At 37.4% G+C, this 27,540-nt stretch overlaps 1 protein-coding gene across 3 annotated transcripts; it reads left to right on the top strand.

The window, feature by feature from the left end:
* The first annotated feature begins 6,904 nt into the window (after positions 1-6,904).
* On the top strand, positions 6,905-26,457 carry LOC131039563 (uncharacterized). 3 transcript variants are annotated; one of them, XM_057972351.2, is made up of 6 exons: positions 6,905-7,917; positions 8,884-9,765; positions 10,586-11,848; positions 21,271-21,885; positions 22,009-25,909; positions 26,010-26,457. In XM_057972351.2, the coding sequence occupies exons 1-5, from the start codon at positions 7,701-7,703 to the stop codon at positions 25,707-25,709; spliced, it is 6,678 nt and encodes a 2,225-aa protein (XP_057828334.2). In that variant the 5' UTR covers positions 6,905-7,700; the 3' UTR covers positions 25,710-25,909; positions 26,010-26,457. The 3 variants fall into 3 exon arrangements, with proteins under 3 accessions (XP_057828334.2, XP_057828335.2, XP_057828336.2); XM_057972352.2 differs by having other exon boundaries at positions 22,009-25,903; XM_057972353.2 differs by lacking the exon at positions 6,905-7,917 and adding an exon at positions 7,931-8,350.
* The last annotated feature ends 1,083 nt before the right edge of the window (positions 26,458-27,540 follow it).

Below are 27,540 nucleotides of genomic sequence, written 5' to 3' on the forward strand. Positions count from 1 at the left end.
TTGTTCCAAAATTTTGGTTTGTCCTTTCCTTTAAAGTCATCTTTGTTTTCTTTAAATATCTTGATAACTCCTTGTTCAATTAAGACCTTTTCTGTTGCTAGGCCTTTTTCAATAACATCCTTGAATGTAGACAAACAAGCTTTTCTGAGATCATAGCCCATAGCCTTGTTAACATTTTGTGTGAACATTTCCACCATTTGTTTCTGCGGGATTTCGCAAGAGCATCTGCTAGCTAAGTTTCTCCATCTTTGTAAAAATGTTGCAAAAGATTCTCCTTCCTTTTGTTTAGTATTGCACAAGGTAGTAACTGAGACATCTATTTCTATGTTGTAGGAGAAATGCTGAATGAATGCCTATGCCAAGTCACCCCATGACTTAATACCGAGAGGTAATTGAGAAAACCATTCCATAGCTTGATCGCCTAAGCTTTGTGGAAACAACCTCATCAAGTATGTTTCTTCTGCCTCTACCTCAATGCAGGCTGTGAAGAATTGTCTTATGTGTGCCTTGGGGTCTCCTCTCCCTCTATATTTATCAAATTTTGGCGTCACAAAGTGTGCAGGAAATGGGGGCATTGGAATGCTCTTATCAAAGGGATAAGGACATATATCTCTCATAGTGTATGTTGGTTTTGATGTACTCATGTCCTCCATCTTCTTTTGTAGATCTCTAATTTGTTGTTCCAAATTATTCTTGGGAGGAGATTGATTTCTTGTAGCATACCCCATGTTTGAAACACCCATTTGAGGAGGAGCTTGTTGCATGTATGGATGATACTGATCGTAGACGTGTCCATATGGAGGTCTATATTGTTGCGGCATATATGGAGCACTTGGCATAACTTCATGTTGAGGGACCCCATATCTGTTTTGTGCATATATACCATACTCAATAGGCATTTCATTTTCCATTGTGTTGCCCCCAATTTTGACATGAGGTCTCCTTGTGTCAAAATTTTGAGGATGTCTTTGAGTATCCACTTGTTTTGATTGATCCATACCTTGAGCATGTAATTGTGCATATTTGTCTGCATAAGGCCTCCATGATGGTCTTTGAGTGTAAGTATCATACGTTTGAGCTTGTGTATATGGGATTGCTGGTTTTTGAAGCAAAACTGATGGTGACTCAGGCATCATATTTGGTCCTCTATTTCCTCCACTATTTGGTCTCCTTTGATCCATGTTGGATTGAGTTTGTTGCGAGGGTCGACTTTCCATAAGTTGAGATAAGTCAAAATCATGCGGTATTTTAGCTCCACTTTGTGCCATCATGTGTAAAAAGTACTGACGATCTCTCCTCATTATCTCTTCAACCAATCTATTGAAATGAGGATTCATTATGGATTCTTCTATGTCTGCTGATAGTATTGAAGAGTTGTCAACATTGTCATTGTGTGTAGCATTGTTGTTTATAGTATTTGCGCTTTCCACATTTGGATTGTTTCTATAAACATTCATGTCTGGTAATGTAGTGTGCTCAGGATTGTAGAATAAATCATTGTCATACTCATAAGAACTCATGTTTGCGGATTCTTGAGCTTCTTTAGCTATTCTCCTAGATTTTTGAAGACGGGTTTCAACCATGAACTAGGTATTTGACCAAGATGTGAGAGACTAGATGAAAAGTGAAAAGAGTATGGAAGACCAAGAGTTGTATGGAATGTAAATGAATCTGAGGTGTACTTGCAATGTCCAAAGTGTAAGACCAAGTATGTAAGTAGTAGAGTAGGTGTGACTTCCAAAGAGAGGATCGTTTCTCTTGATGAGGTAAGCTGACCTTGACTCTAAGTAAGACCAAATGAGACCCAAAGGTAAGAAACCTTGATGAGGGACCACTTAGCAAAGTGTAGTTGTATGTAGTGTGTTGAAAGAGTATAGTGAGGACAAGCAAGTGACCTTTTTGACTTAAGTTTTTAGACAAGTATGAATGTAAAATGAGATGTAAAGCAATGATGGACTGTATGAGACCTTAGGACAGGTTGAATGCTAGATGAAACCTGAAGAAACAACCTAGGAAGCTCAAGTATTCCGAAACTGATTTCTTGTGTTTGTTGGACTCTGAAATTTGCAATTTTGAACACAGACGCGACTGTATTCTTCACAGACGCGATTTCCTGACACAGACGCTACTCTGTTAAACACAGACGTGATTCTGAGATTTTCTTGTTGATGTTTGCTGGACTGTAAATTTTTTTACCTTCTGAACACAGACGCGACTGTATTCTTCATAGACGCGATTCCCAGACACATACGTGTCTCTGTTCGACACAGACGCCTCTAAAAACACAGACGCTATTCTGCCCTTCACAGACGCGCTTAGATTACGCATACGCGGTTAAAACAGACACAGACGCGTTTCTGTAAACTTCGTGCAATTTTTTCAATCTGTGAAGTTATTTTGTTGTGACCAAATCCAACTGTTTGACTGTTTTTCGTGACAAGAGGACACAATGTTGATGACTCAATGTTTGCAAACTGTCTAGACTCCAAAAGTGTGTTGTTTGATGTAAAAAGTTTTGCATACACTTGAAGACACAAAAGACACAATGTTTTGTTGTTTGGTCTTGATTGTTTGAATGTTTAACATAAGTCAAGCACAATTCTTATGGCTGGCCAAGACAATAGTTGTTGATCCCACATGGGGTTTTACCCCCGAGGCTACGCTATTCAGAGCGGATACTTAGATGCTTGACCTCACTGGCTCCACCCTCGGCACTCACTTCTCGGGTCAGCCAAGCATCAGTCCCCATGAAAACTCCCCATGGCGAACTTTGTATCTCTACTAAGAACCGTATGTGTGTGGGCCGCTACCAGAGGTCCGACCTCCTGCCTCAACAACTAGAAGGATTTGGGCTTCTAAAACAAAAAGGTGCTAGTAAGGGCATCCGCTCGTGTGGCCATACATGCGGCACTTTCAGCTCTGTAAATACAGAAGGCTCCCAGCCGGTAGGGGTTACACCCTACAAATGATCAAATAAATTTGATCAAACGGGTTTATGGGGAGACATAGTGTCGGTATGAATTAATCAGCACACGTTATTCATAGTTTTCACCATGAATACATTTGATTATAGTGGTTCGGATGAGGTGGGTTTTCCTCGCTACCACTTGGGTCGTTCTCTTCTCACTAGTAGTCCTAATAACCACACGGGAAGACAGACCCTCTAAAGATTAAACAAAAAGAGCCTATTGCTCAAGACATAAAAGACAATGATTCAATTTTAGTGCACCAATGGAAGTGTTTGCTAATCTATGAAAACAAGGCACACAACAAAATTACAAAACCCTAGCAAAGGCCCTGCAACAAAATTGTTAGTAGTTTGGGTTGTTTCAAATGATAACCCCTTCCTGCAAGAACACAAGTTAGGTAAATTTTAGAAAACCCAAAAGACTTTGTGAAAAAGGGGCCTTCAACAAAAAAACGTTTTTTTTTTTTTTTTTTGCCTCCAAAGCAAGCTGCACAAACTTAGTTAGCTAGATCTGCAAGGGTTAGCCGAAAATAAACCAGATCTGAAACCCTAAGTACAAAATCCGAAAACCCGAATCAAAGAAAAATTTGAAAATTGCAAAACAGAAAGCACAGACGCAGTTATACCAGACACAAACGCGTCTGTATGACACAGACGCGGTTCTGTGATGCACAGACGCGCTCATAGAATGCAGACGTTTTTTTCCGAACACAGACGCGGGCAGATTCGACACAGACACGTTTTCAATTCACAGACGCGGCTCCAAAAACCTGCAAAATAAATTTTGACAAAAACACAGACGCGATTCACGATATTACAGACGCTTCTGAAACACAAAAACGTGATCCGAACGCTCGCAGATGCGGAAAAACCTAAAATGTTGTCGAAAATAGTCCGATCTGCAACAAAAATGTTAAATGCAAAGGGACAAGTGTCCCACCGGGCGTGCCAAAAATGTTTATGGTGAAAATGGATAACAATAACAACAATATTGAAAGGCTAAATGAATCCAACCACTAAACCCTAGCCTAACAATGAACAAAGATCCACCATAACATATGAAGATTACCTAAGACAATGCAAATAACTCAAAATCACAAAGATTATACCATCACATGTCCAATAGGGCTTTGATCTCCATTCTTCATACCTCCATTGATCTTGCTTGATATACTTGCTCTCAGATTTTTATATGCACAAGAGCTCAACAAAGAACGAAATGTGGTTGCAAGTAGGATCGTAGTGTAGCCAATTGATCAAGACTTTAGTCATTAGGGTTTGATAATGAAGAAAGCATCTCCTTAAATAGAAGACACAATATGAAATGGAGGGTTAAGATTGAGAGGTGTAAAAGGAGGTCGGCTAGGATTAGAGGGTAGGTAGAAGAAAGAGTAAAATAATGAAAGGGGTAGGTAGTGTAGGAATTAAGAGATGAATGACATGTGTCATGTGTAGAAGAAGCTAATGAATTAATTAAATAAATAAGGATTTATTTAATTAATAGTAGAAGTGGGATCAATTAAATAAATAAAAATATTTATTTAATTTAGGAAAAGGATAATTTAAATAAATAAATGTATTTATTTAAATAAGAAATAAGGCTAGAAGAGGATAAATGAATTAATTAAATAAATAAGGATTTATTTAATTAATAGAAGAATTAGGTTTAGATAATTAAATAAATAAAATATTTATTTAATTAGACATGACAATTTTGAGTGTCTACAGTAGCCATAAAATTTTAGAACATGGTCCATGATAGATTTTAATGTTTATGTTTTGACTAAATTTTGAGCACTAAATTAAACAATTAATTTTGTGTCTAACGATAAATTAGAAAGAACCAACACCATGTAATTTTTGATTAGTTGTCTAAAAATGTCATTAAAAAAAATCGTAGCCCTTATAGAGCATTTTTTTTTTGAGACTTTTTCTAATGTATCCTTATAAACCCAAACAAATCAAATTGAAAATTTTAATGGTTTTATAAGTTATTGTGAAAACACTAATAATGGTCCAAATTGTATTTGGAAACAAAAATACTAGCCGAAATAATTGTAGCTTATGATATTTCTTAGAAATAAATGTAAACATATAAGAATAACAAACAACTTCGAGGTGGTGACCTCCAATTATAAAATAATAATATATTAATTCAACAATTTGATGATATATGATACGAGAGAGAGTTCTCTTTCTTATTTATAGGAATATCTATATAGGAATACACGTCTTCACCATAATTAAGAGGATTTAAAATTAATAAGAGATTTCCATAATCCATAATATAGATAATGTTGTTTCTAGATTAAATCGTGTTCAAGCTTTTTCTCCGTGATCCATCATTAGGATGATAGAGAGCTAGTGGAATAAAAAAAATGTTAAAGTTAAACACGCCACAAGTGCTTATCCTTATTATACTTAGGAATATATAATATAAATTTTTAGAATATATGATATTAGTGTCATAACAAAAGTATTTTACATTGTTTGCTTGTGACATCATTGTAGGCATCATTGCATGCCTATTATTTTATCTTCGATATTCCATTTAGAATTGTAAAACTAGTTTGCTAGGGTGTTGATCAAGGAGAATTTAATCCTCGTGATCTAAAAGACGACCTTTAACACTATTGTTAGGAATTGCATGCAAAAAATATCAATTATATGCAAATAAAGATTAAATAGAGGAATGAAAAACACATAAATAATAACAGAGATGAGACAATTTTAACATGGTTCACCCAAATCCGGGCTACATCCACCAAACAGAGAATCCAATATTATTTCTAGTAAATTGAACCGATTACAACCAACAATCCCTTGCAACTCAATACAGCTGCAAAATGCTACAAATTTCTCTACAAAAAACCTTAACCCTTAGTCTTTTTATCAAAACTTATGTTAGTTACAAAATTAGGGTTAGGACATGTTAGCCAATAGTAAAATAACACCCGATGCCTTTATAAACTAATAAAAGACTTTGCTGCCCGCACTGCCCCTTGACCCCATCTTGGGGGTGCTACACCTTTTGATGATCATTTTTTGCTAAGTCATTTTTGTAACTTTTAATTTAAATCTTCACACTAGTTTTAGGTTTATACTAGTAAAAACATTTTCTTGTAACTAAATTTTTTTATCTTGGCATTGGTTTTGAGTTTATACTGGTAAAAATCATTTTCACACACTTCACACACTTCTGAAGGTAAATTTGAAGAAGACACAATCCACTAACATATTCTAAGGCAACATTTAAATAAACTTGAGTTATAATTTTTATTAACAAATTAAATAATAAAATTTTCAAATCACTATCTCATAATGAGAATCCAACAAAATATCACATTTAACCCTAACTCATTAATTTATTGTTCTATTTATTTCATGAGCCCATATTATATCAATGGTGACTTTTACAATACAATTATATATTATATAATGACACTAAAACCAAAACAATACAAGAAAGATATTAAATAACTTATAATACAATAAATAAATAAATCAATTGATAGATCCACCTTGAACTTTGCCTTAAAAGATCCCTAATCTCAGTTTCATCTTCTTTAAACATTTCATTAATAAAAACAACCGCTTTCATTGACCTGCTTGCTCTTCCTGACTTTTCATTTGATAAAAATCATACAATTCAACGAAAAATAAACTATTTATTTCCGCCGATAAGTCTTCACAGTAGACACGGAAAAAAAAAACATTATCTTTATGAAAATAGTCTGCGTATGAAATAGAGCCATATTCTTACAAAAGGAGTCCAAATCTACATACTGTACAGAGATTAGCATGATGCATGACCATCTACATGTGATAATGGATGGGCATGGCAATGGACATGGAGATGCACTATTGGTAAAAGATAAAAAAGTAGAGCATAACTTTTTTAATAATGTCGTGATTTTTTTATCTCATATGTTTGGTTGGTTGCAAGGAAAAGAAAAAGAAGGCAAGGGAAGAGGGAAAATAAATAAAATAAGAAGAGATTTTGCGACGATATGTGTGGTGGTAGGCTGCAAGAGAAAACCAAAAGTGAAGGCAAAGACCAAAGGCAAAGACAAAGGCAAAGGCTTCTGTTGTTATGTTGTTACGCGAAAGTTTTAGGCGTTTCTGCGGAGGAGTTGGGAGCGGCATTTTCACAGGTTTTTCCTTTTCCATTAAACATTGGAGCTTGTATTTCACAGACGAAGTTGCAGAGAGGTGATAATTATTTTCTTTGCGGCTGGTCACATGATGGCGACAGAGGGCGGAAGAGGAGTGGATTATGTGGAGTTTTTGGGGTGAGGTCGTATGGGCTCCGGATTTGGTTTCTAGGGCACGATCTGTGGAAGGGAGGTTGTTTATTTGTTTTGGCTAGGGTTTCAGGATGAGGTTTGGTGAGAGGAGAAGAGGAGTAGCGGGGGGAGTAAAATGCTCGGCTGCCGGTTTGAATGGCGGAGACTTTTGCGTGCTTGGTTAAAATGGGTAAAACGTTCCAGGCTTTGTTAAAACGGCGGAAGACTCGCCGGATTTTGGATAGGGCGTTGAAATAGTAGGTGCTATTACTGGAGAATTAAAAGAAAACGGCTGTGAAAATGGCGAAGAAGTGGAGAAACGGCTGTGATTATGTTCAGGGTTTGAGGAAACAATGGCCGTAAATGTATTGGTAGTTTGATGCTTTTAGGATTAAGAGGATTTGTTGTTTTCGTTTGTTTTGAATTTTAGGGGTTCAGGCAGATAGATGTCTGGCTCGGACAGGGCAGATGGTCAGACAGGAGCCCCGCGTGAAGCATTCTCGATGCCTAGAGATTATTCGTCATTCGAAAGCGGTAAAGAAAAACGCAGGGATAGGGATGTTTTCGCGAGGAGGCTCTCCGGCACGATATCTTTAGACGGAGCGGCTGTCGGGGGTCCTCCCACCAAGCGGCGGGGCGGGGGCGGTGAATTATTGTACTCTGGTATGCCGTTTTTCTGATCTGTGTTTGAATTGCTGCCAAGGGTGTTGCGCATTCGCGCTTTTATGCTTGTGACAATCTAGGGTTTCTTTCTTCTGTGGTTGGATTTCAGTCTTTGTGTTCAAAATTCGTAGTTTAATTCTATAAAAACTGCGGATCTGTTAGTTTTTGTTTATATATTGTGAGCGGGAGCTCTATGCTAATATCTTTTCTTGGCGGGGGCTCCATGACAATATTCCGTCCGAGCGGGAGGCTCAATGACAATATGTGGAGGAAACCATGACAATATGACGACGCTCCATGACAGTATCCCTCGGGAGCAGAGGCTTTATGACAACATTACTCTTAAGCGGGGGCTGTGGGTATTGCTGGCACGTTCTGGAGCTGAAGCTGACAATATTATCTCATTTGGGATGAAGCTGTGATTTCTGCTATTGTAGGAAATCATCTCTGTATATGGTCTTTAATTTTTTAGGACAATATTATTACCTCTTTTGAGACAACACAAATAATATTTATCCCTTTTGAGCTGAGGCGCAAGATATTATACCTTTTGGGATGAAGCTATTGATTTCTGTTATTTGAGGAAATAATCTTTGTATACGGTCTTTAACTTTTAAGCCAATGCTATTACCCATTCGAGACAGAACAGATAATATTATTCCTTTTGAGTCAAACCAGATTGTATTATTCCTTTTTGGATGAAGGGGCGAGTTCTGCCATTGTAGGAATTAATCTGTCTTGATCTCTAAGCTAATGATATTATCCCTTTAGAGATGAAGTGGATAATATTATTCCCTTTGAGCAAAGCGGATGATATTTTCCCTTTCGGGATGAAGCTCTGAGTTCTGCCTTTAAGGAAAGAATCTTAATATATTGTCTTTGTTCTTGCTTTGGATTTGAGGCATGGTGAAGAGAGGGGATTAATTACTTTATTTTTTTTGTAAATATCTGTGTACATAATTTCAGGAAGATCGGGTGGAATATTGAGCAATGGGTGGCACGATGATGTTGTTCATAGAAGTAAAAGCTTTCCAGAGCCTGGATCACATACTGGGAATTCAACAGGCAGAGTTGGTCCTCCGAGTCCAAGGCATGAGTTCAGTGGTGCAGATGGTTCACCTTCGCCCAAAGATCTGGATGGATATCGATTTTCTAAACCGGGCTCTCCTTTGTTTATGCAATCAAGAATCTCCTCGTTGGCACAGGTTTCTCATCATGGCTTTTCAGGAAAAGGTATTTTAGGACGAGAACACTCAAGATGTAGTGAATGGGACTATCCATATAAAGTTGATATGGACTATAGGGACAAGATCTGGGGGAGGTCTGACTTACACAAGAGAACAGGTATAAGTTATGACCCTGCAACCACTCCAAGCACTCACAAGGATGGTGAACCAAGGCGAGAGCAAGAAGGTACTGGTGGGAGTGGAGATTCAACTGGCGGCAGCAGTTATCATATAAGATCTTATCAAGAATGGAGGCAAGGTGATAGAATGGCATCTTCACATGGTTCTGCCAATGGATATCTGAAAGAATCAACTACTCGTGTACAAGGCCTTTCTGATGTTTTGGGATCTTGGCATTCTCCTCTTTCGTCGCCTGTCAATTATATTGTTGATGGAGGTCGAGATGATGGAAGTCAGATGTCACCTCGCAAGAGACCCAGGTTAGGGTGGGGCCAAGGCCTAGCTAAGTATGAGAAGAAGATAACTGGAGGTGCTGACGATAGCCTTGGGACAAAGGGACGAGGGATCAGCTGTCCAGAGGAGGTTTCTAGTTGTATTGAGAGTCCTCATCAAGGTACAGGGCAAGTGCAAACAGTTTCATTGGCAAAGGCTGTATCTGATGGTAAGTTCTATTTAACTGTAAAGATTTGTTTAATGATTAACAATCACTAGTTTATAACTGCTCTTGGGATCATTAAATTGCTGCATTTCTTGCAAGTATTACACTTGTAAATGTGTTTGTGCCTGATGTATTTAATATTGCGGAAGCCATTTTGATCTGAATTTGAGGAAGAATCTTTATATAGCAGTATGTTCATGCAGTATTATGACCATAGTTTTATTTTATATATCTTGGACCCTACTTTATTTATAGATCTGTTTCATTGTTTTTATTTTCTGGATTAATGTTTAATGTAATTCATCACTGAAGTGTGACACACATAAACTATTGCTGTCATGGCAATGATAGCTTATTTGAAAATCCTTCTCTACTATTGAAGAAGAAAAAGATCCTTCTAGGAATGACATCATTCTTAAAAAGTGTTTATTGATTTTTAGGTAGTACATTCGTACTTAGAAGCTGGAATAGTAGATAAAATTGTTTTGAACTGGTTGACTGGTGTTGAATCAGTCTTAATCAACATACTATGCTGCTGCAGGTGCTGAATTTGCTCTGCATTCCTTGTTTAGAAAAATATAGTCCCTCAGGGTAGGGTGAAATTCACTTCATAATGTGGGGTGCTTACCTTCTTCCTTTTAAAATATATATCGTATTAACATTATAAATTCTAGTTTCTATTATTGTTTAGAACCAATCTGATATTTATCAACTGCCGAATGTGTTGGATGCTTTTGTTTGGGTAGTTTCTTGTTTATGATCACTTATAAACTATATTGCTTTCTTACATGATCATATTATTTCTTATCAATAAACTATGCAGGAATTAGCAATCCATGTTCTGAAGCAGACAAGGATATTCATGCGATGCAGATGGAGCAAAAAACTGAAGCTCCTGGTATAGACAATATAATTGAAAAAAATAAGGAGTTCGGAAGCATGCCTGCCTCTGAGATAGGCAGGTTGGAATCTTGTCAAAGTTTGGATACCCCCATTGAGTCTAAGGAATTAGAAAGCACTGAGACTCCGTTACAGGTGGAGCCTCAGGGTATGGTTCTAGATCAGTGTTCCAGTCTTTCAACTTGGTCAAAGTCAAACATACTACAAAGATTGGAAAAGCTTGAGTTAGATCTGGATTTTACGGAAAAGGAGCTAGCAAAGTTTGAGGTTCACTCTGAAGATCACCTATCATTTGAAAATGACTGTAAAATTTCTGACACCAGAGACTCAGAAGCTGTTCAAGTTCGACATCTACCACATACCATAGAACATAAGGAAGGCGAAGGAGAAGTTCTGCATGCCTCCGAGGAGGGGGTGCAAGAAAATGAAGAGATGGATGAACAGAGAGAAAGGCCGTTTTCAGGAATTTGTGAAACTTCTTTGTGTGAAGTTGCAGCTGCATCGGATTCCAAGATGCATACATCGTCTGAAGCTTGGCATCCATCTTGTTATTCTTTGCATACAGCTTTGGTTACCTCTAAAGAAGATGATGGGCCAGTGGAAGCTAATCAATGTAATTTGCAAGGCAGCGGCCTTAATGAGAGGTCACTATCAGCAGCATCATTTTCTGAGCTAGACCGGACAACAGGAGTTAACCATTCCAGTATTAATTCTGAGAGCTTTCTAATGAATGGTGAAGTCCAACTGGGAAGCATCTATGGAGCTCTAAGTAAAGAGGATAACAATAAATGCTGGAGAGATTTGTATGATCAAAATAAGGAACAAGCGAAGTGTGCCTCCCAAGCGTTAGCTAGCCTTCTTCCTGATTCTAAATTTGAAGCTGGTATGGTCTCTTTTGGCAAGTGCAAACAAGTGCAATCTGAGGAGGATAGTACAGAAGGCAAATTGAAAATCAAGCAGCAGCTGGAGGACATGCTATTACAGAAAAAAATGTCTCATACATTCATGGAGCTCGTCCTTGCCCTCAAGTATCGTGCATTAAGGGAGACATGGAAACGTGAGCAGGCTGGTATCTGTCAGTGGAATGATCGTACAGAGGGTTTAAAGAAGTTGGACATTGAGCGCAAGAATGGGACACAGGTGCTTTCCCAACGCACATCTCATCGATTACGCCTCTCAGTTTCTGGTATGATTCCAAATGATACTTTATGCCTTAATTTAAATTCTTATTTTTCACGAGGTACCCTCAGTGTATGGAGCAAGACTTCAAATTATGTGCTTTTGAAAATTACAAGATGATGGTGCAGTGTGTCAAGGACATTGCTGACACATTGTTTGATTCTGGTGTCAGGAGCTCTTTGAACTTTTCCTATATGGTGATGCTTATTTAGTCGATTCTGCTGTAGGAAGTTCTTTAACTTTTCCTTTATATGGTGATACATATTTAGGTTATATTGACACTAAAATGTTGTCTCTGCCCTCATAACTTCCTTCACACTCATCCTTCGCATTGACATAAAATTGGGCTTTCAATTCCACTATTGTGTTATGATCATTAGTTGCAATGTCTCACCACTTCCTTCACACTCATCCTTTGCATTTACATAAAATTGGGCCATTTATTCCACTCTTGTGTTATGATCATTAGTTGCAATGTTTCTTGCAAATCCAGTATTTTCTTCAAGAAAATGATGTGTGATGCATATTTGGTCCTCTATAGGTTTCAGAATTTCCTTCTTGGAAGGTCCGGAATGCTGCATGTGATATATGGTGGTTGTAGATGAACATCTTCACATCTGTTACATCAAGAACCACCTGACTGTAAGTAGTCCACCATGCATATCTGTAGGCTGTGTCAACCATCTTCCCTGATGTTCAGCACACATAGGTTGCTACTGTCACAACCCACAGCTCATTCTTAGTGGCAACCTCCTCAATAGCCTCTTTGAGGATTTGAAACAGATAATTAACATCCTTGCATGCCCCTAAACAAACAACCCTCCTAATAAATTAAGGGCTCTTTATACATGTTGCCATGAGATTGGTGACTGTATGATGCCTAATGTCTGTTCATCCCATCCATGACAGTACTGCATTCACTTGTGATGCAAGTCGCTTTCATTTTTTTTCATAGGATTGTTAATCTTGTAATAGATCTTATCCAAGATTGTGATCCTCAGTTTTGTCTCCCTTGGTGGCATATATGAAGATCTCACCCTTATAATCTTAGATAGAAACTCCTCATAATAATTATAGTGAGCAACATGGAATGGAATGCCATTGGCAAATCATTTTGCAAATTTGCATAGGAACATCTAAAAGTAATTTAATAAATAAACATTTGAATTACAAATATCTAAAACAATCCTAAATAGGGATGCTATAAAACCCTTAAATTGTAAAAACAGCAATAAATAAACCCTAAAAACAACATTTACAGCATTTAATAATATTCATATATAAACAATATATTGAATAATTTAAACTGAAAACAAAAAAACATGAGTGTTGGTTTTAGATTCAACATTGAGAATGCAAATGCTAAAAACAAAATAGCAATCTCAAAATTGATGAAGTCTTACCTTGAAGGCTTGATGAAAGATATGAATGGTTGATCAATGAAGACGATTGAAGTCTTCCTCTTTCTTTTGCTCAATGCAATGATAATATTGATGGTGATTTGTATTGAGGGTGGACGTGAATATTTGGAGTTTTTTCAGAGGGTTTAGGGTGTTGGTGGGGCTTATTAGCATTTTGAGGTTAGAGGTTGGGGAATCAGATTATCAATAAATGCTTTAAAGAAAATAAAACTTCTCTTTTTGCTTCCCCTGGCAATGGGGATATCTTGGAGTTTTTGAGATAGTCAAGGGACTTAATGTACCCAATATACCCCCAATGTATCCACATGGGGGATTTCCCAAAAATATCCCTTTTGGATGTTTCTTCTTTCGCTGGATGCCAATGGTGTGGGCAGCTCCTTGACACCCCTCCATCTTGGAAATGCACCCATTTTTTGGTTGGTTGGGGTTGAGCTAGCATGGAACACCATTGCAAACTAACCATTATGCATAACTAGGTATATATGTCCATCCCTAATTTATTATTTAATTGTTCCACAAATATATTGGTGGTCACCATGGGACTATATTTTAAACTAACCATTATGCATAAGTAGGCATTTATATCTACTCCATATTTAATTAATTAATTATTTCCCCAAATATATAAATGCGGCGCTTTGATGTCCTTGTGTCTTGAGGATGTGATACTTTTAAACTTGCCACTATGACTAATTAGGCATTTATGTCTACTCCTAGCTAATTAATCAATTGTTTACATCATCATGGAACACTCTTTTAAACTTACCATTATGCCTAACTAGGCATTTATGTTCACTCCTAGCTAATTAATTAATTGTTCCTGAAAATTTTAAATTATTAATTAATCAAACACTAATTTAAAAATGAATCAATTAATCACTCTTTGTTTATAGACTCCCATCAATTACGAGTATGAGAGATCTCCTAGACTTCCTCGAGCTTAAACCTCCATCTCTATTCAATTTGTTTCGAACTTTCGATGCTTCCTAATCTCTATAAATAATGTTTAAAGAAATGGTCATTCTTGTCAGTAATTTTTGTATCTTCAATGCAAATATGGTGTTTTTCCATCTCAATGCTCTGCTGAAGTTGAGATATCCAATTTATTGAGTGTAACGTCTCAGAGTGCTCTCTAATTCTTTTGTATAGTTCCTGCTTGTTTCTCCCATGTAAGGTAATAATTGTAATTTTATTGATATAATTTTAAATATTTGGTACATAGATTCATTGCATATATCAAAATGGTTTGATAAACCAGACCCCAACTTCCAACACCACTGCATTACCATCATCCCCGCAACTACCCATCTACCCATATCGGCATTATCAGAAAATTGCCAAATTACATCTTTAGTACAGAAAGAGAGCAAACAGAGAACCATACTACTACTACACCATTACCCTACACCCTGGACCATCAACCTCCATAACTACAACAGGTCTTCAGAACAAAGAGACCTGAGAAACAAAATTAGGCCCAAAAAACTAAGAGTTTCATGACAAAAAAAACCAAACGACCATTACATTGTATAAACACTGAGGCCAAAAAAACCCAACTCTTTCAACATTCAACTAGGGCATGTTTAGGGCATTACCACTCGGCCTTGCTTCAGTACCAGTACCATCACATCCACCTAGTTCAACCCCTGCGGGCTCACACGGATCTGTTCGAGCTCGCTTCCAACGTTTCCCCCAAACTTTTTGTTTGCCTTTGCCTCGAATTCCCACCTTCGCAGTGCCACTCGTCCCTGAGCCATGAGCCGAGTCTCCACGAGCCGCTACCATCTTTTCCTTCAGGAACAGTTTGAGGGAGTCCCACGCAATAGTTGCTTCAGCCCTCCTCTCATCTCGGTCCAAACCAAATGACCATTGCATGTACGGGACCAACCTACGCAATTCATGTATCCCGTCAATGTCCAGACCTTTGCCAGCATCAAACCCCGCTCCCGACATTGCCATTTGCAGCAGCTCCATCAAACCTCCCAGCCAATCATCCTCCACACACAGTCTCAAAACTTCCACCAACACGTCTTTCCGCAGCCATGAGCTGAGTCTCCACGAGCTGCTACAATCTTTTCCTTCAGTAACGGTTTGAGGGAGTCCCACGCAATAGTTGCTTCAGCTCGCCTCTCATCTCGGTCCAAACCAAATGGCCATCGCATGTACGGGACCAACTCACGCAATTTATGTATCCTGTCAATGTCCAGACCTTCACCAGCATCAAACCCGGCTCGCATTGTGATTTGCAGCAGCTCCATCAAACCTCCCAGCCAATCATCCTCCACACACAGTCTCAAAACCTCCACCAACACGTCTTTCTGCTCACCCATTTCCAGGCCCCACCAACATTGGTTCTGTTTTTGTGCATGGTTTTGAGAAAGCGATCCCCCAGCAGCATCGTAATAATCTGGATGAACTCCTCATCATGCTTGAAAATGCATTTCAAGTGTTTCTCAGAAACATCTCCAACAAAGGCCAACTGTTGGCGAGAGGTGTATAGAGTAAAAGTGGCCTTTATACCTGTCACCCTCACTCTTCGCCACCATACAATGCAGCCAAAGTGGGCCAGAAGCCCTATAAATAAAAAAATGCGAACCCAACCCTACTTTCTCCCATCACCTCAAATGATTAGATTTGATCATGCCTTTGTCCTCCGTCTTCCACCTCATCCATCTCCAGATTTTGAAAATTTTCAAAATGTGTTTCGAGCACTTCATCAAATGATGTGGCCCACTTGGATAGCACATCCGCCACCTCATTTGCAGTCCTTCTCACATGTGTGATTTTATAGTTGTTAAAAGCATTTAAATCATTTCTGATCTTGGAAATGTATTTGTTTAAATGCCATGAATTGGCCTCCCCTTTAGTGATGGCATTGGTGATTATTTGTGAATCACCTTCCAAGTGCAAATTTCAAACCCCAAATTTCCATCCTCCCTGCACTGCCAATAAAGCTGCTTGAGCTTCGGCCTCATTGTTAGGTCCATTGCCAAGCCTTTGAGCTCCCAACATCAAAGTGTGTTCCCATGCCAATCCCAAATCACCACTCCTGCACCTGATAAGCCCGGTTTGCCTTTAGAGGCACCATCAAAATTCACCTTGAGCCACCCTTCTTGAGGTGCTTCCCAAGTCACCTTACCCCCCACAGAGTTCATCGGATCAACCCGAGAAGGCCCATGAATGGGCCGATTGCACAAGAATATTTAATCCAGTAGACTTTGGTACCTTATTTGGACTCCAACTCATATTTAACTGATTTGATGGTGCTCCTGAGTTTGATTAGAGAAACACATGTCATCTGTTATATTGTGGCACTTAAGAACACTAGGTATTTTATTGGGAATCCCTTTACATTTAGGGATGAAAGCTTGTGGTTGATTTATAGGGTCTTATTTTCTGGTTGATAACATTTAAATATTATTTTCAATTTTTATCAAATATAACATTAAGTTCTCATAGTTTTGTGTCTTAAAAGATCAATTTTAATCTTGAATCCTTCTGGTTGAGAACATTAAATATTATTTATAATATTTATCAAATATAACATTAAGTTCTCATGGTTTTGTGTCTTATAAGATCAATTTTAATCTTTGTAAAACAAAAATTATGGCTAAGGAATTGTTTTTCTCAAATAAAAATGCAATTGATGCATCTTTTTGCTTGTAGTTAACTTAAATCTGAAATATGTATTCTTCTGTCATGTTCAGGTTTCCTATATACGTATGCAAGGATTATTAAACTTTAACCATCTCCATACATAATGTTGATAAAACATTTACTTGGAGTGTGTGGAAATTTTTGTTTTTTAAACATCTTAATTATTTATCATAGTTTTTTTCTGTTTGGTAATGGGCTGAAGCGGAATTGCTTTTTGACTGGAGCTATGAACTGAGACCACATTTTTAAGGGGCCTCATCCTCATATTTGTTCGGCATTATCACCCTTATATCTCCTTTGTGCCGTCCTCTCTTCCATGCCCAGGCATCACCTTATCTCTCCATTGCCTGTGTGTGGGACATATGGGGCTCGAGCAAAGTCGACTCAAGACCTCCCATGTAGGAGGCTCGCAGCTAACCGCTGCGTTGTGGGGTCATCCCCAATTATTATCATAGTTACCAGTTTCAAAAAATGTGATTTGTTTGGGAAGTCAAATTTTGTTGGAAATATATGATTTATAAGAAGATTTTGAATTGGAAAAATTTCTATAGATATTGAATAATCTGGACTGAACTAGATAAATCTGTCTGGTTGAAAAATTCCTGATTGAACTGGATTTGAACTGAATCTGACCAGATTTGGTAAGTATGGACTGGTGGTTACTTGTCCTTCAAATTTAGCTGCCATTCATGCCATGCTAGCCTCTAGATTCATGTATTCACCAATCAAGAGTTTACATGCTCACTGAGTCTACAATTGTTTAATTGATCAGAGGTCAAGGCCAAGTTGTTTATGGATGGACAGATTGGGAGGTAGAAGAATATCAATCAAGAACATGCACATGATAAGTTCAACCTTGACAAGCTAGATAATCTAACAATAAGATCAAGTAAGTAGAAGGCATGCCCATCTCTTATTTTGGTCGGTGAATTGTGGTCTAGGGTACTGCATCCATCTAAAACAAAAAAAAATGAATAAGAAGATGCTATCAAACCCATAAATAGCCAGTTCTAAGCCAGTAGCATAAATAGCTAAAAAGGGACAAACTGCATCCAGACCTGAAGTGGATGAATACTCTTTTTAAGATTTATTGATTTTCTTAGTGGTTAATTAGAACATTTAACATCCCATATGAAGCATACTAAAAAGCAAGTTTTAAAGCTTTTTTTCTAGACAGTTGCGAAGACAATATTAATCATTCACAGATTATCTATAAATCAAGATGACTAACTCGAGAGATAAATAATCATTGTCAATATCTATGTGCTACATACATGTTTTTGGCAAATGTTACATAATAAATTGAAACTATATTTGGTTACATGATAAATTGAAATTATAATCTAGCAATAAAAGAGTATATAATGGGTATATGGTTCATGGTCACAAGAAAGAAAGCTTTAATACCATTTCAAGCCAACTGTCAAAGGGGAAAGATAAACTTTCAGTAAATATGTAATAGAATGTGAGGAACTCTGGTTCATGGTAACAAAAAATAGAGTTCCTATGCTATTTGAAGCCAATTGTCAAAGGGGAAAGATAAACATTACAGCAAATAATAATATGTAATAGGATTTGAGGAACTCTTACAAAAGTGTATGTTTATAGTCAAAGTTTACCTCTTTACTGAATAGGCATGGCATATTATTAACAAGTGTGACTTTTATTGTGGACTGACTTATTTAAACTTTCTTATTTACTTTCTCCCATGTATTTAAGTATCACACAGAGAATGGCACAGAGGAATGGAAACCATGCCTAAGGTAGGTTAATCGACATAAGAGGGAAAAGGCACAAAAGTGAAGGTAATTCTTATGGATAGATGCTCTTGCATCTTTTATTTAATGTGATATAGTGAATGTGTTGGAATAGTAGTCTTTGATGTCGAAGGTAAGATGTTGAAGTACTTTGTTGAGATGTTGTTATTGATGTCAAGGAAGATATCATGGATGCATATGAAAGCAGAAATAATCTATGAAGGACAAACTTGCAGCCAAGATTCTAATGCAAAGCTGGACATGGTTGATGTATTCAAGTCCTTTTATATTCTTCAATCAGGAAAACAGAAGAAATGTGATAGTCAATAAAAGGAGGAGAAGCATGAGAAAGGAGCTGGTTAAAGTTATTCAACTAGAACAATATTGATATAAAGATCCCACCACATAAATGAAATGATATTGTTTGCAAATGTAGACGATACACAAACATAATAAGTTTATTCAACAGAGATATTATTGATGGACTGAAATGAAATGAATCATAGAAAAGGAAGACAGAAGAAAATTTATCAGTTTTCTTGATGCAGATCGATTGAAGGCCATGCTTTTTGCGTGGAAGACAGATCACATTCATAGACACAGGAGATCTACACAAACTTGGAGAAATTATTTTGGCAAACAAAGGCAGTGAGATTTTAAATACGAAGACGATACTAATAAACAGCGATCAAGATGGAAACTGTGCATATATGATTGTGATAGCAATTACAGTAAATCATTATAAAGTATGGCAGCAAACTCGTATTAAACAACAAAATGGCAGAGATCGGCAAGCAAACATAATTACCGGTATGATGAGTATGACGGATCAGACAAGATTACACGGCAGCAATTATATTTGCTAAGGCAGCGATTATGATTCATAATGATGACTGGTTATACAAAAGCATTGACTTTGTTTTCCTTGGACAGTGACCATCGTTAATGTAAATCCATATGATGGTGTGATTCATAAAAGATAAAGTTGTCAAGACAAGTCAGCATACGCTTAGAAAGAAGATCAAATATGTTGGTCGATTAAAATGATTAATACTTGTCAAAACAATGGCATATGAATTAAAAGTGCTGCGATCTTAAAAAGAATACCTCAACGATAATGATAAGTCAGTGAACTGCTACGGTGTTTATTTTATGAAGTATCATTTAAAGTGGTTATGTTGATCATAAACAATGATCAATAATAGTAGTCACTTAATCAAGTAATGGGATTTGATATCAAAGAAAGAGAGGTGGCATTTGATCCCATAATGATATGGTATGTGGCTAAAGAATGAATAAAGAACTTTGCATATTCAAGGCTAGCGACTTATTATGATAAACAAAACATATTTTGTTAATATCCAAAAGGTGCAAGTTGTCAAAGAAGACGGATTACATGTTCAGCGAGTCAAACAAACAGGTTCGATTGTATTAAAGAGCCACGATTTCATTTGCTAAGTAATAATTAACAGAAGGTAACTCTTCGAAGAAGTTCCCAAAAGGTGAGATATAAAACCCAGTATGAAAGTTGGATTACTAATAGAATGTATGTATGTGTGGTGTGTATGTAGTGTGGAGAAGAATATGAGTGGTGAATAATGAAGATATAAAATATCTATCCAGAAGGATTGCATAAAGTGAGTATTGTGTGTGAAAAGGGATATCATATATGGATCAGCAGACCTGTAGAAAATGAAGAAAAGATTGTCAAAGACAGATTTATGAGTACAATGTAGCAGATATATAAGCATATATTTATGCTGATTTACAAAAGTCTATGGAAGAATTATAAAGAGAAATAAGTGCAGATTTGAGAGGATAAAAGGTGCAGATTTGAGAAAGGGATTAAGTGCATTCAAGGTATATTTATATGAAGAAATCATAAAGACAGATTTATATGAAGAAATATATGCAGATTTGAAAAGTTTGAATCGTCCATCATCAGTTGTAGTAGCAACATTCAGAAGGTGGAAACAAATTCAGAAGTGGGAGTTGGTGCTTCCAGTGGGTTGGTGCTCACAAATTTTGTTGTGGGAGTTGGTGCTCACAAATTTAAGGGGTTGGTGCCTATGAATATTGTAAAAAAGAATATTTTATATTTATACAAAAGTAATAATTTGCCGTGGTTTTCTCCCATTTGGGTTCCCACGTAAAAACATTTTGTTATTGTTTTCTTACTATGTGCATGATTGTTGAAGGATAATGAATAATGCTATTAGGATTAATAAAGTTTAAATTGGTAAAATTTATTGTTATATTGATTCATTCCCCCGCTCAGTATAACCGAGTGCTCTTCAGAATGTTGTGAAGCTGGGAACTTGCCTTTAACAGTGTGAATAGAATTGGAGTAGTAATGGCCATGATTAGAATTGTATATGTATTTTGTTTTTGGTAGTAAATATGTTATGCAAGACAAGCAAATAAGCTAATCTGCAGTTTCTTAGAAATACATTGCATCTTCTAATAGGGTAATATTGCTTGGTAACCTTGCACTGTAAGCATCAATAGGACTGATAAGCATATCTAGTTTCAGGTAAAACTAGAATGCATGAAGAGTTGAAATATTAATTAGGCTTGTTTTATGATTTGAGCAGGTATTGCAAAGGTTGATGCTGTTTCAGATGAATTGCAGACAATACAAAAACTGTTGGCAGAGCCTTTTGGTGGTTATCAGAGACCACACCTAAAAATGCCATCTCAAATTTTGGACGAAAAAGAAAGAAACAAACAAAGATTCCTAAGTAATAATGCTCTAATTGAAGACCCTGTTGCCTTTGAGCAGGAGCGGAAGACTATAAATCCATGGACCCCAGAGGAAAAGAAGATATTTCTGGAGAATTTTTTCTCGTCTAACAAGAATTTTCAGAAAATTGCATCCTTAATAGAACATAAAACTGTTGCAGATTGTATTGAGTTTTACTACAGGAACCAGAAATCTGAAGAGTTTGAGATGATGCGACGCAGGCAGCAGCTCAAGAATCGTAGAGATTATTCACGACCATTTTCATATCTAGCTAATACAACTCCTCCAAACAGTCGGCGCAGGGAAGTGTCAACTATCTGTGTTGACAAGTTGCCTATTCCATCAACCACGACATTGTGCAATGAGGATGGCAGGGCTTTTTTTAGAGATTTAAGTAAAAATGTTCAGAGCAGTCACATTGCCTCTATTGATTCAAACAGCTTGGAAAATCCTCCAGTAAATTCAGGTTTTTGTAATAGACAACGCTCTTTATTAGAGTTTTTTCTCTTTTCATTCCTTAATGATGTGTGCTTATTGCTTTTTTTTAACTTAGTAGTTAAAAGGCATCTAAGAGTTTGTTTTATTCCAGGTTCAGTCTCTGGGAGAAATATTACTACAGAAGAGTCTGATAAATTAAAAACAGTTGAAAACTCACAATCTCCAAGATCAATCATTGAGGAATTTGATTCTCAGTGGACGGACGATGAGAGGCAGCTTTTTGTGATTGCTCTGGGAATGTTTGGTAAAGATTTCAAGAACATCTCTCAACATGTTGCAACAAAAAGTGAGGGGCAGTGCAAAGCTTTCTTCAGTAAAACCCGCAAACGACTTGGACTTGATCAAGTACTGGAGACCTTTGAAATGAATACACATGAGAATTTAGTACAAGCCGAAGGGCATAGGGAAGGTCTTAATTCTGGAGCTTCTGTGGAACATTTAAAATGTGTGGAAATTGAACACGTTTTAACTGATAATGATGATGCAAATGGTGATTCTGTTTTTCATTGTTTGCCATTGTATTCTGCTGCTGGTTTAGGAGCGGTTAGTCTTAAATCTACAGAGGAACCATCAACCATGTTTATTAGCAGCGGAAATGGTGAAGAAATACAGAATATGAAAGATGAAAGGCCAGTGGCAGCTTCAGTCCCAGAAATCACGGATTGTTTGCGAGAAAATAGAGAGGAAATGGTTCCATCTAATGATATGGAGGGGCAAACTGAAGGTATGGAACAAAATGGTCCTGTAGCATTACCGGATACTTTATCTACAGTTACACCAAAGGAAGAAAAAATAGATCCTCTTGGTATATTAACAGACCCAAGTTCTGAGCCAGGAACTGAGGTGGTACATGTGAGCGATGCTACCTTACAGCAGGAGGCTCACAGGGATGAGAAGCTTTCTAACACTATCTCTTCAAAAACTGTGGAAGAGAATGAGGCTCAGGTGTCTGCGACTAGAGTGAACACATTAGAAAAGCCAGTTGTTGAGGAGATGGATTTACAGGCTGATTCTACCAATCACACCTTACAAGACTGCCCCGATGTTACTCAAACATCACACAGTAGTTCTAGTCAGACGTATCTTGAGCCTGTGGTTTCAAATATATCAACAGTTACTTGTACCACTCAGCCTAGGTCCAAAGGAAACCCGAATGGTGGGGAATCAAAACCACGGAGAGAAGCTACATCCTGGACACAAGATGAGAAGGAAAAATTTGTGGAAATATATAAAAAGCATGGTAGGGATTGGAGTCTTCTACAAGAAAATCTTCCTTCAAAATCTTTGACTCAGATTAAGACGTACTTTCAGAATTCCAAAGCTAAGTTAGGGTTAACGGCAACAGAAGGAATCCAATCAAGGAGTGCACCAAACAGAAAACCTAAAATGGATGATTCTGATTCAATGAACGGTTCGTATCGTGTTGCACATCACAAGGCGGCACAACTATCCGAGGAAGTTGGTCTGAAATCTGACCAGACTGTAAATGGTGGTTCTGATGGTTTGCCATTTGCATTCTATGCAAAAGGGGGATGGCAGGCAGAAGATCACACACTTTTCAATGTATTGCAGCAAATGTGCCCAAATGGCTATACTCAGCAGTCAGCAGTTAGCAATGGGCAGTTTCCAGTTCTTCAATCGTCAGTAATAATGGGCTCGGGCTTCCATCAACCTCAGAACAACAGCATGCAGCAGTCACTTTCACTTTCAGCTTCAAATTCACAGCCTATAAATCCTCAACAAACTCAACAAATTGCAGGTCTGCCCCAATTGCAGTCATCTTCTGCATCATGTGATCTTCAGTCACAAATATTAAACCAAATAAAGCAGCAGCAAATAGCTTCCCAAGTTCATCCTCACAGTCAGCAAGATTATCAGACTCAAAGTATTCAAAAATTGCAATTGATTATGCAACAACAGGCAGTGCAGAGCTTTCAGCAGAACATATCGACATCAGTTCTTCAACAGCAACAATCACCCCAGCCTCAAGTGATACATCATCAGCAGAATCAACAGCAACATTTAACTCAAAGCCCTCATCTTATTCAACATGCTATGAATAAGAATCTTCATTATTTGCAACAACAGTCATCTATTCAGTCACTTGGTCAACTGGCAGCTGTAGCTAGTCAACAGTTGTCCTCAAACCATCTTAAGGTAATTAATCAACAGCAATTACCAAATCAGCAGCAGTTGATGAACCAATTTCAGTTACATTATGATGATCAACAAAACAAGTACCACTCACTACAAAGTAGTCATGTTTCTCAGCAAGAGCAACATTCCATATTAGGATCTTTGCAGGAGCAGCTGGCACGTCAGCTCCTTTATCACCAACATCAGTTGCAATCGGAAAAGCAACCAGAGCCTTTGCGCATGATTTTACCAATCCGCACAAATGAAATTTCGGAGGTTTCTCATCATCACCAAGGACAAGCTCCTGATATCATATCAGGAAAGGAACAAAAGCAATGGCAGGATCTACATAATTGCCAATCCATAATGCTACATAAAGGAGCAAACCAATCAACTATTAATGATTCTACTAATTTACATGACTCCATTGAGATGAAAAATGTGCTAATGTCACAGTCGCATGAGACTGGACATTTGCTAGAGTCCCAAGTTAACTTGCAAGTTCGTGCTTCCCCTCAATTAAAACCTGGGTCTACATCTGAGAGTCATCAGACAAGAGCTGGAGATGTCAAACTTTTTGGTCAGTTTCTTCTCTCACAGCCGGCGTCATCTCTGAACTCTACAGCTTCAGCTTCTGAAGGAGGCTATTCAAAGCCAATGTTTTCATTATCTTCCACACCAGTTAGTCATGTGGAAGCTTGCATTTCAGAGGGGTTGCCTTATACCTACCCTGATGGTACACCTTGTCTCCCATCCGGCTTTGGACGGATTGGGCTCTCCTTCTCTCAAAGTCAATGTCACAATCTTCCAGGTCAGAGTACATCTGCTGTGAACCCTGGTTTAAGGAACAATTTATTGGATGGTAGAGAACATGCCTGCTTGGCACAAGCAACAGAGTCAGGAAATGATACACAGAGTAGCCAAACTTCGTTTACACATGCGATTCAACGTTTTCTGTGTGAAGGAAAAGAATTTAATAATGCTCATCTTGAAGGTGCCTCTCCCTTTCTAAAATTTGATGTGGGTGAGCAATCAAAGAGAGTGCTAGATGGCCAAATTCCAGTTATGGGTTTTGGACCCAAAAGACAAGGAGATCAGGGCAACAGTCTAGTACCCTCTTCTGTAGACCTTACTGCTACAAATTCTGATTTGAGATCTAATGTACCATGCATATCCAGTATTGACATTGCCAATTTGATGGTTAGAAGGAAGGATGTAGATTTGAGCGCAGCAATGGGAGCTATATCTTCACAGACTCTAAGGGATGTAGAAGTAAAATATTTGGCTTCCACTCGAAGGCAGGGTTCTCGTGATCTTCGTTATGCTGGTGGTCATTCCAGTGAAGAATTGCACAGAAGTAGAGATTCGCCTGGGAATAATGTTTGCCATGCAGTTAGTGCGAGCAAAAGCATTGTCACAAATACTCATACTCAAATGGCACCACTGGGACAATCCTTTGCAGTTGGAGTTGAGACATCAAAAATTACAAGAGACAATTCATTTTTGGGTCAGCAAGGTATTTTATATGGTTCTGGAAGTGGAGGTTTGGTACCGACAGTCTCTTCTGTTTGGCCTCATGGCCCTGTGATAGTTGAAGGCCAATCAAGGGCAGATGATTCTAAAAGTGCAGAAGAAAACAAGAGGCAGCCTACATAAAATTGGGGCTTAAAGTCTCACTGGAACTTTTCTGTATGATATCACTTCCAAGGAAAAGCTGGGACATAGAAGGATTCAATCTTTGTTGAGCCTTTGCTGCTTTTGATTTGTCTGAGCTTAATTTTCCTGGTAGTGCAAGCCTGTGCAGCTCTTTCAACTGATAATGATCTTTGGGCATTCAATATTTGGTAAAGGTACAGGTACATGCCTCTTGCAAAGCTCTTATATGAACACAAAGACCATGTATTCTTTTCTTACCAGTTTCACCAATTAAAAGATTACTATGCTCTTGTTCTACAGGATCAGCTTTGAAGGATGTTGAGATGCACGTGGATTTGAAAAACTCATTTTAACCTTTGAAAGCTCTGTTGTTCCAAAGAAGTATTTGCTGTGGTATATAAAGAACTTCTATCAGGCAATCCTGCATAAAAGGTACCTGTAATGTGCAATGCAACCCATAGCAAGTTGTAATTGGGTTTACATTATCCTTGTAAACATGTTGATAATGTGTAATAACACCTTTTTAAGTTAGAGTTGATTCAAAATTTATTTGCAAGAATTGCATTCAGTGATATCTGAAGAGCAATTTGGTGGGAAAATCCTTGCTTCCAGAATGTCATTTTTATTGGTTCTCACATTTAAGTAAATCCTAATTTGTAATGAGGCACAAATGCCTTATACATCTTTAATGCAGTTGCTTTTTCAAGCATTTTAATGATCCAATATTGACAGAGGAGAATCTTAATGATGAGCATTCTTACATTTATTTTGCTACGTTACAACATCACATTGAAAGTAGCATATCTGAAATCCAACATGCAGGGGCTTGAAAAATAGCGTTCTATCACTGTAAACTGACTTCGAGATCTATTATGCTATTTCCAATCTGTTGATACCTCAAATAAATGTCGCCGAAAATTATATATATTTGGATTTCTTTAGCAGTGTCACATTGTCACATATTAGAAATAAATGCCATTCCAGCTTAAATCTATTCTTAGATGGATAAAATCCAATTTACTTTTATGGGCTTCAGATATGGGTCTTACCTTTATTTTTGGGCCCTAAGTATATGCTATGGCTTGTGTATGTCCATACAAAAACTAATAAAAAGAATTAACAAAATTTAAAAATTGTAGATAGAATCAACAAAATGTATAATTGTATATGCTGGAATTGGAAACTTAAAACATTGTAAAACCTAAACGATTCAACCACATAAAACCTAGTTATACAATGGAATCGAACATACACCAATGAAGAACCTAGAATCATGCAAACAACAAATAGAAAGATTATGTTATACCTTCACATGCTCTTAGGGTTTGACCTCCATTGTTTTCCTATCTCCATTGATTTTGCTTGATGTGTTATGGTTGCTCTTAGATTTTGTGTGCACAAGACCTCAATATGGAACATATTGTGGTTGTGTATGCAATTCAACAGAGTGTAGGTGCTTGTGCTTGAATTCTCTTTTGGAGGGATAGGGAATATTGAGTATTTAATTGTTATTTTTAGTTGTGTTTTTATTAATGGTCATTCAGTTATATTTTTAATTTTTTAGTGACTTTGTGATAGAATTGTGAGTAACTGGGAGTTTCTATTTTTAGAGTCAGTTTAACGGTTAGTCCCAATTTGGACAACCACCTTGTAATTGCCTATAAAGGGCTTGTTATTCTTTCAATAAAGTACGCTGTTTTTTGGTTTCATGGTAGTAGAGCGGGTGATGAGCTTTTAATTTTTTTTTCATGCCCTAGCTACTTGGAATTTTTTTTCGATTTTTTAATGAAAAAATCAGAGCAGAAATTTTCTAAGGGTTTGTGATCATATT

This window comes from Cryptomeria japonica, chromosome 7 (genome assembly GCF_030272615.1).
Source record: "Cryptomeria japonica chromosome 7, Sugi_1.0, whole genome shotgun sequence".
Taxonomy (NCBI): Eukaryota; Viridiplantae; Streptophyta; class Pinopsida; order Cupressales; family Cupressaceae; genus Cryptomeria; species Cryptomeria japonica.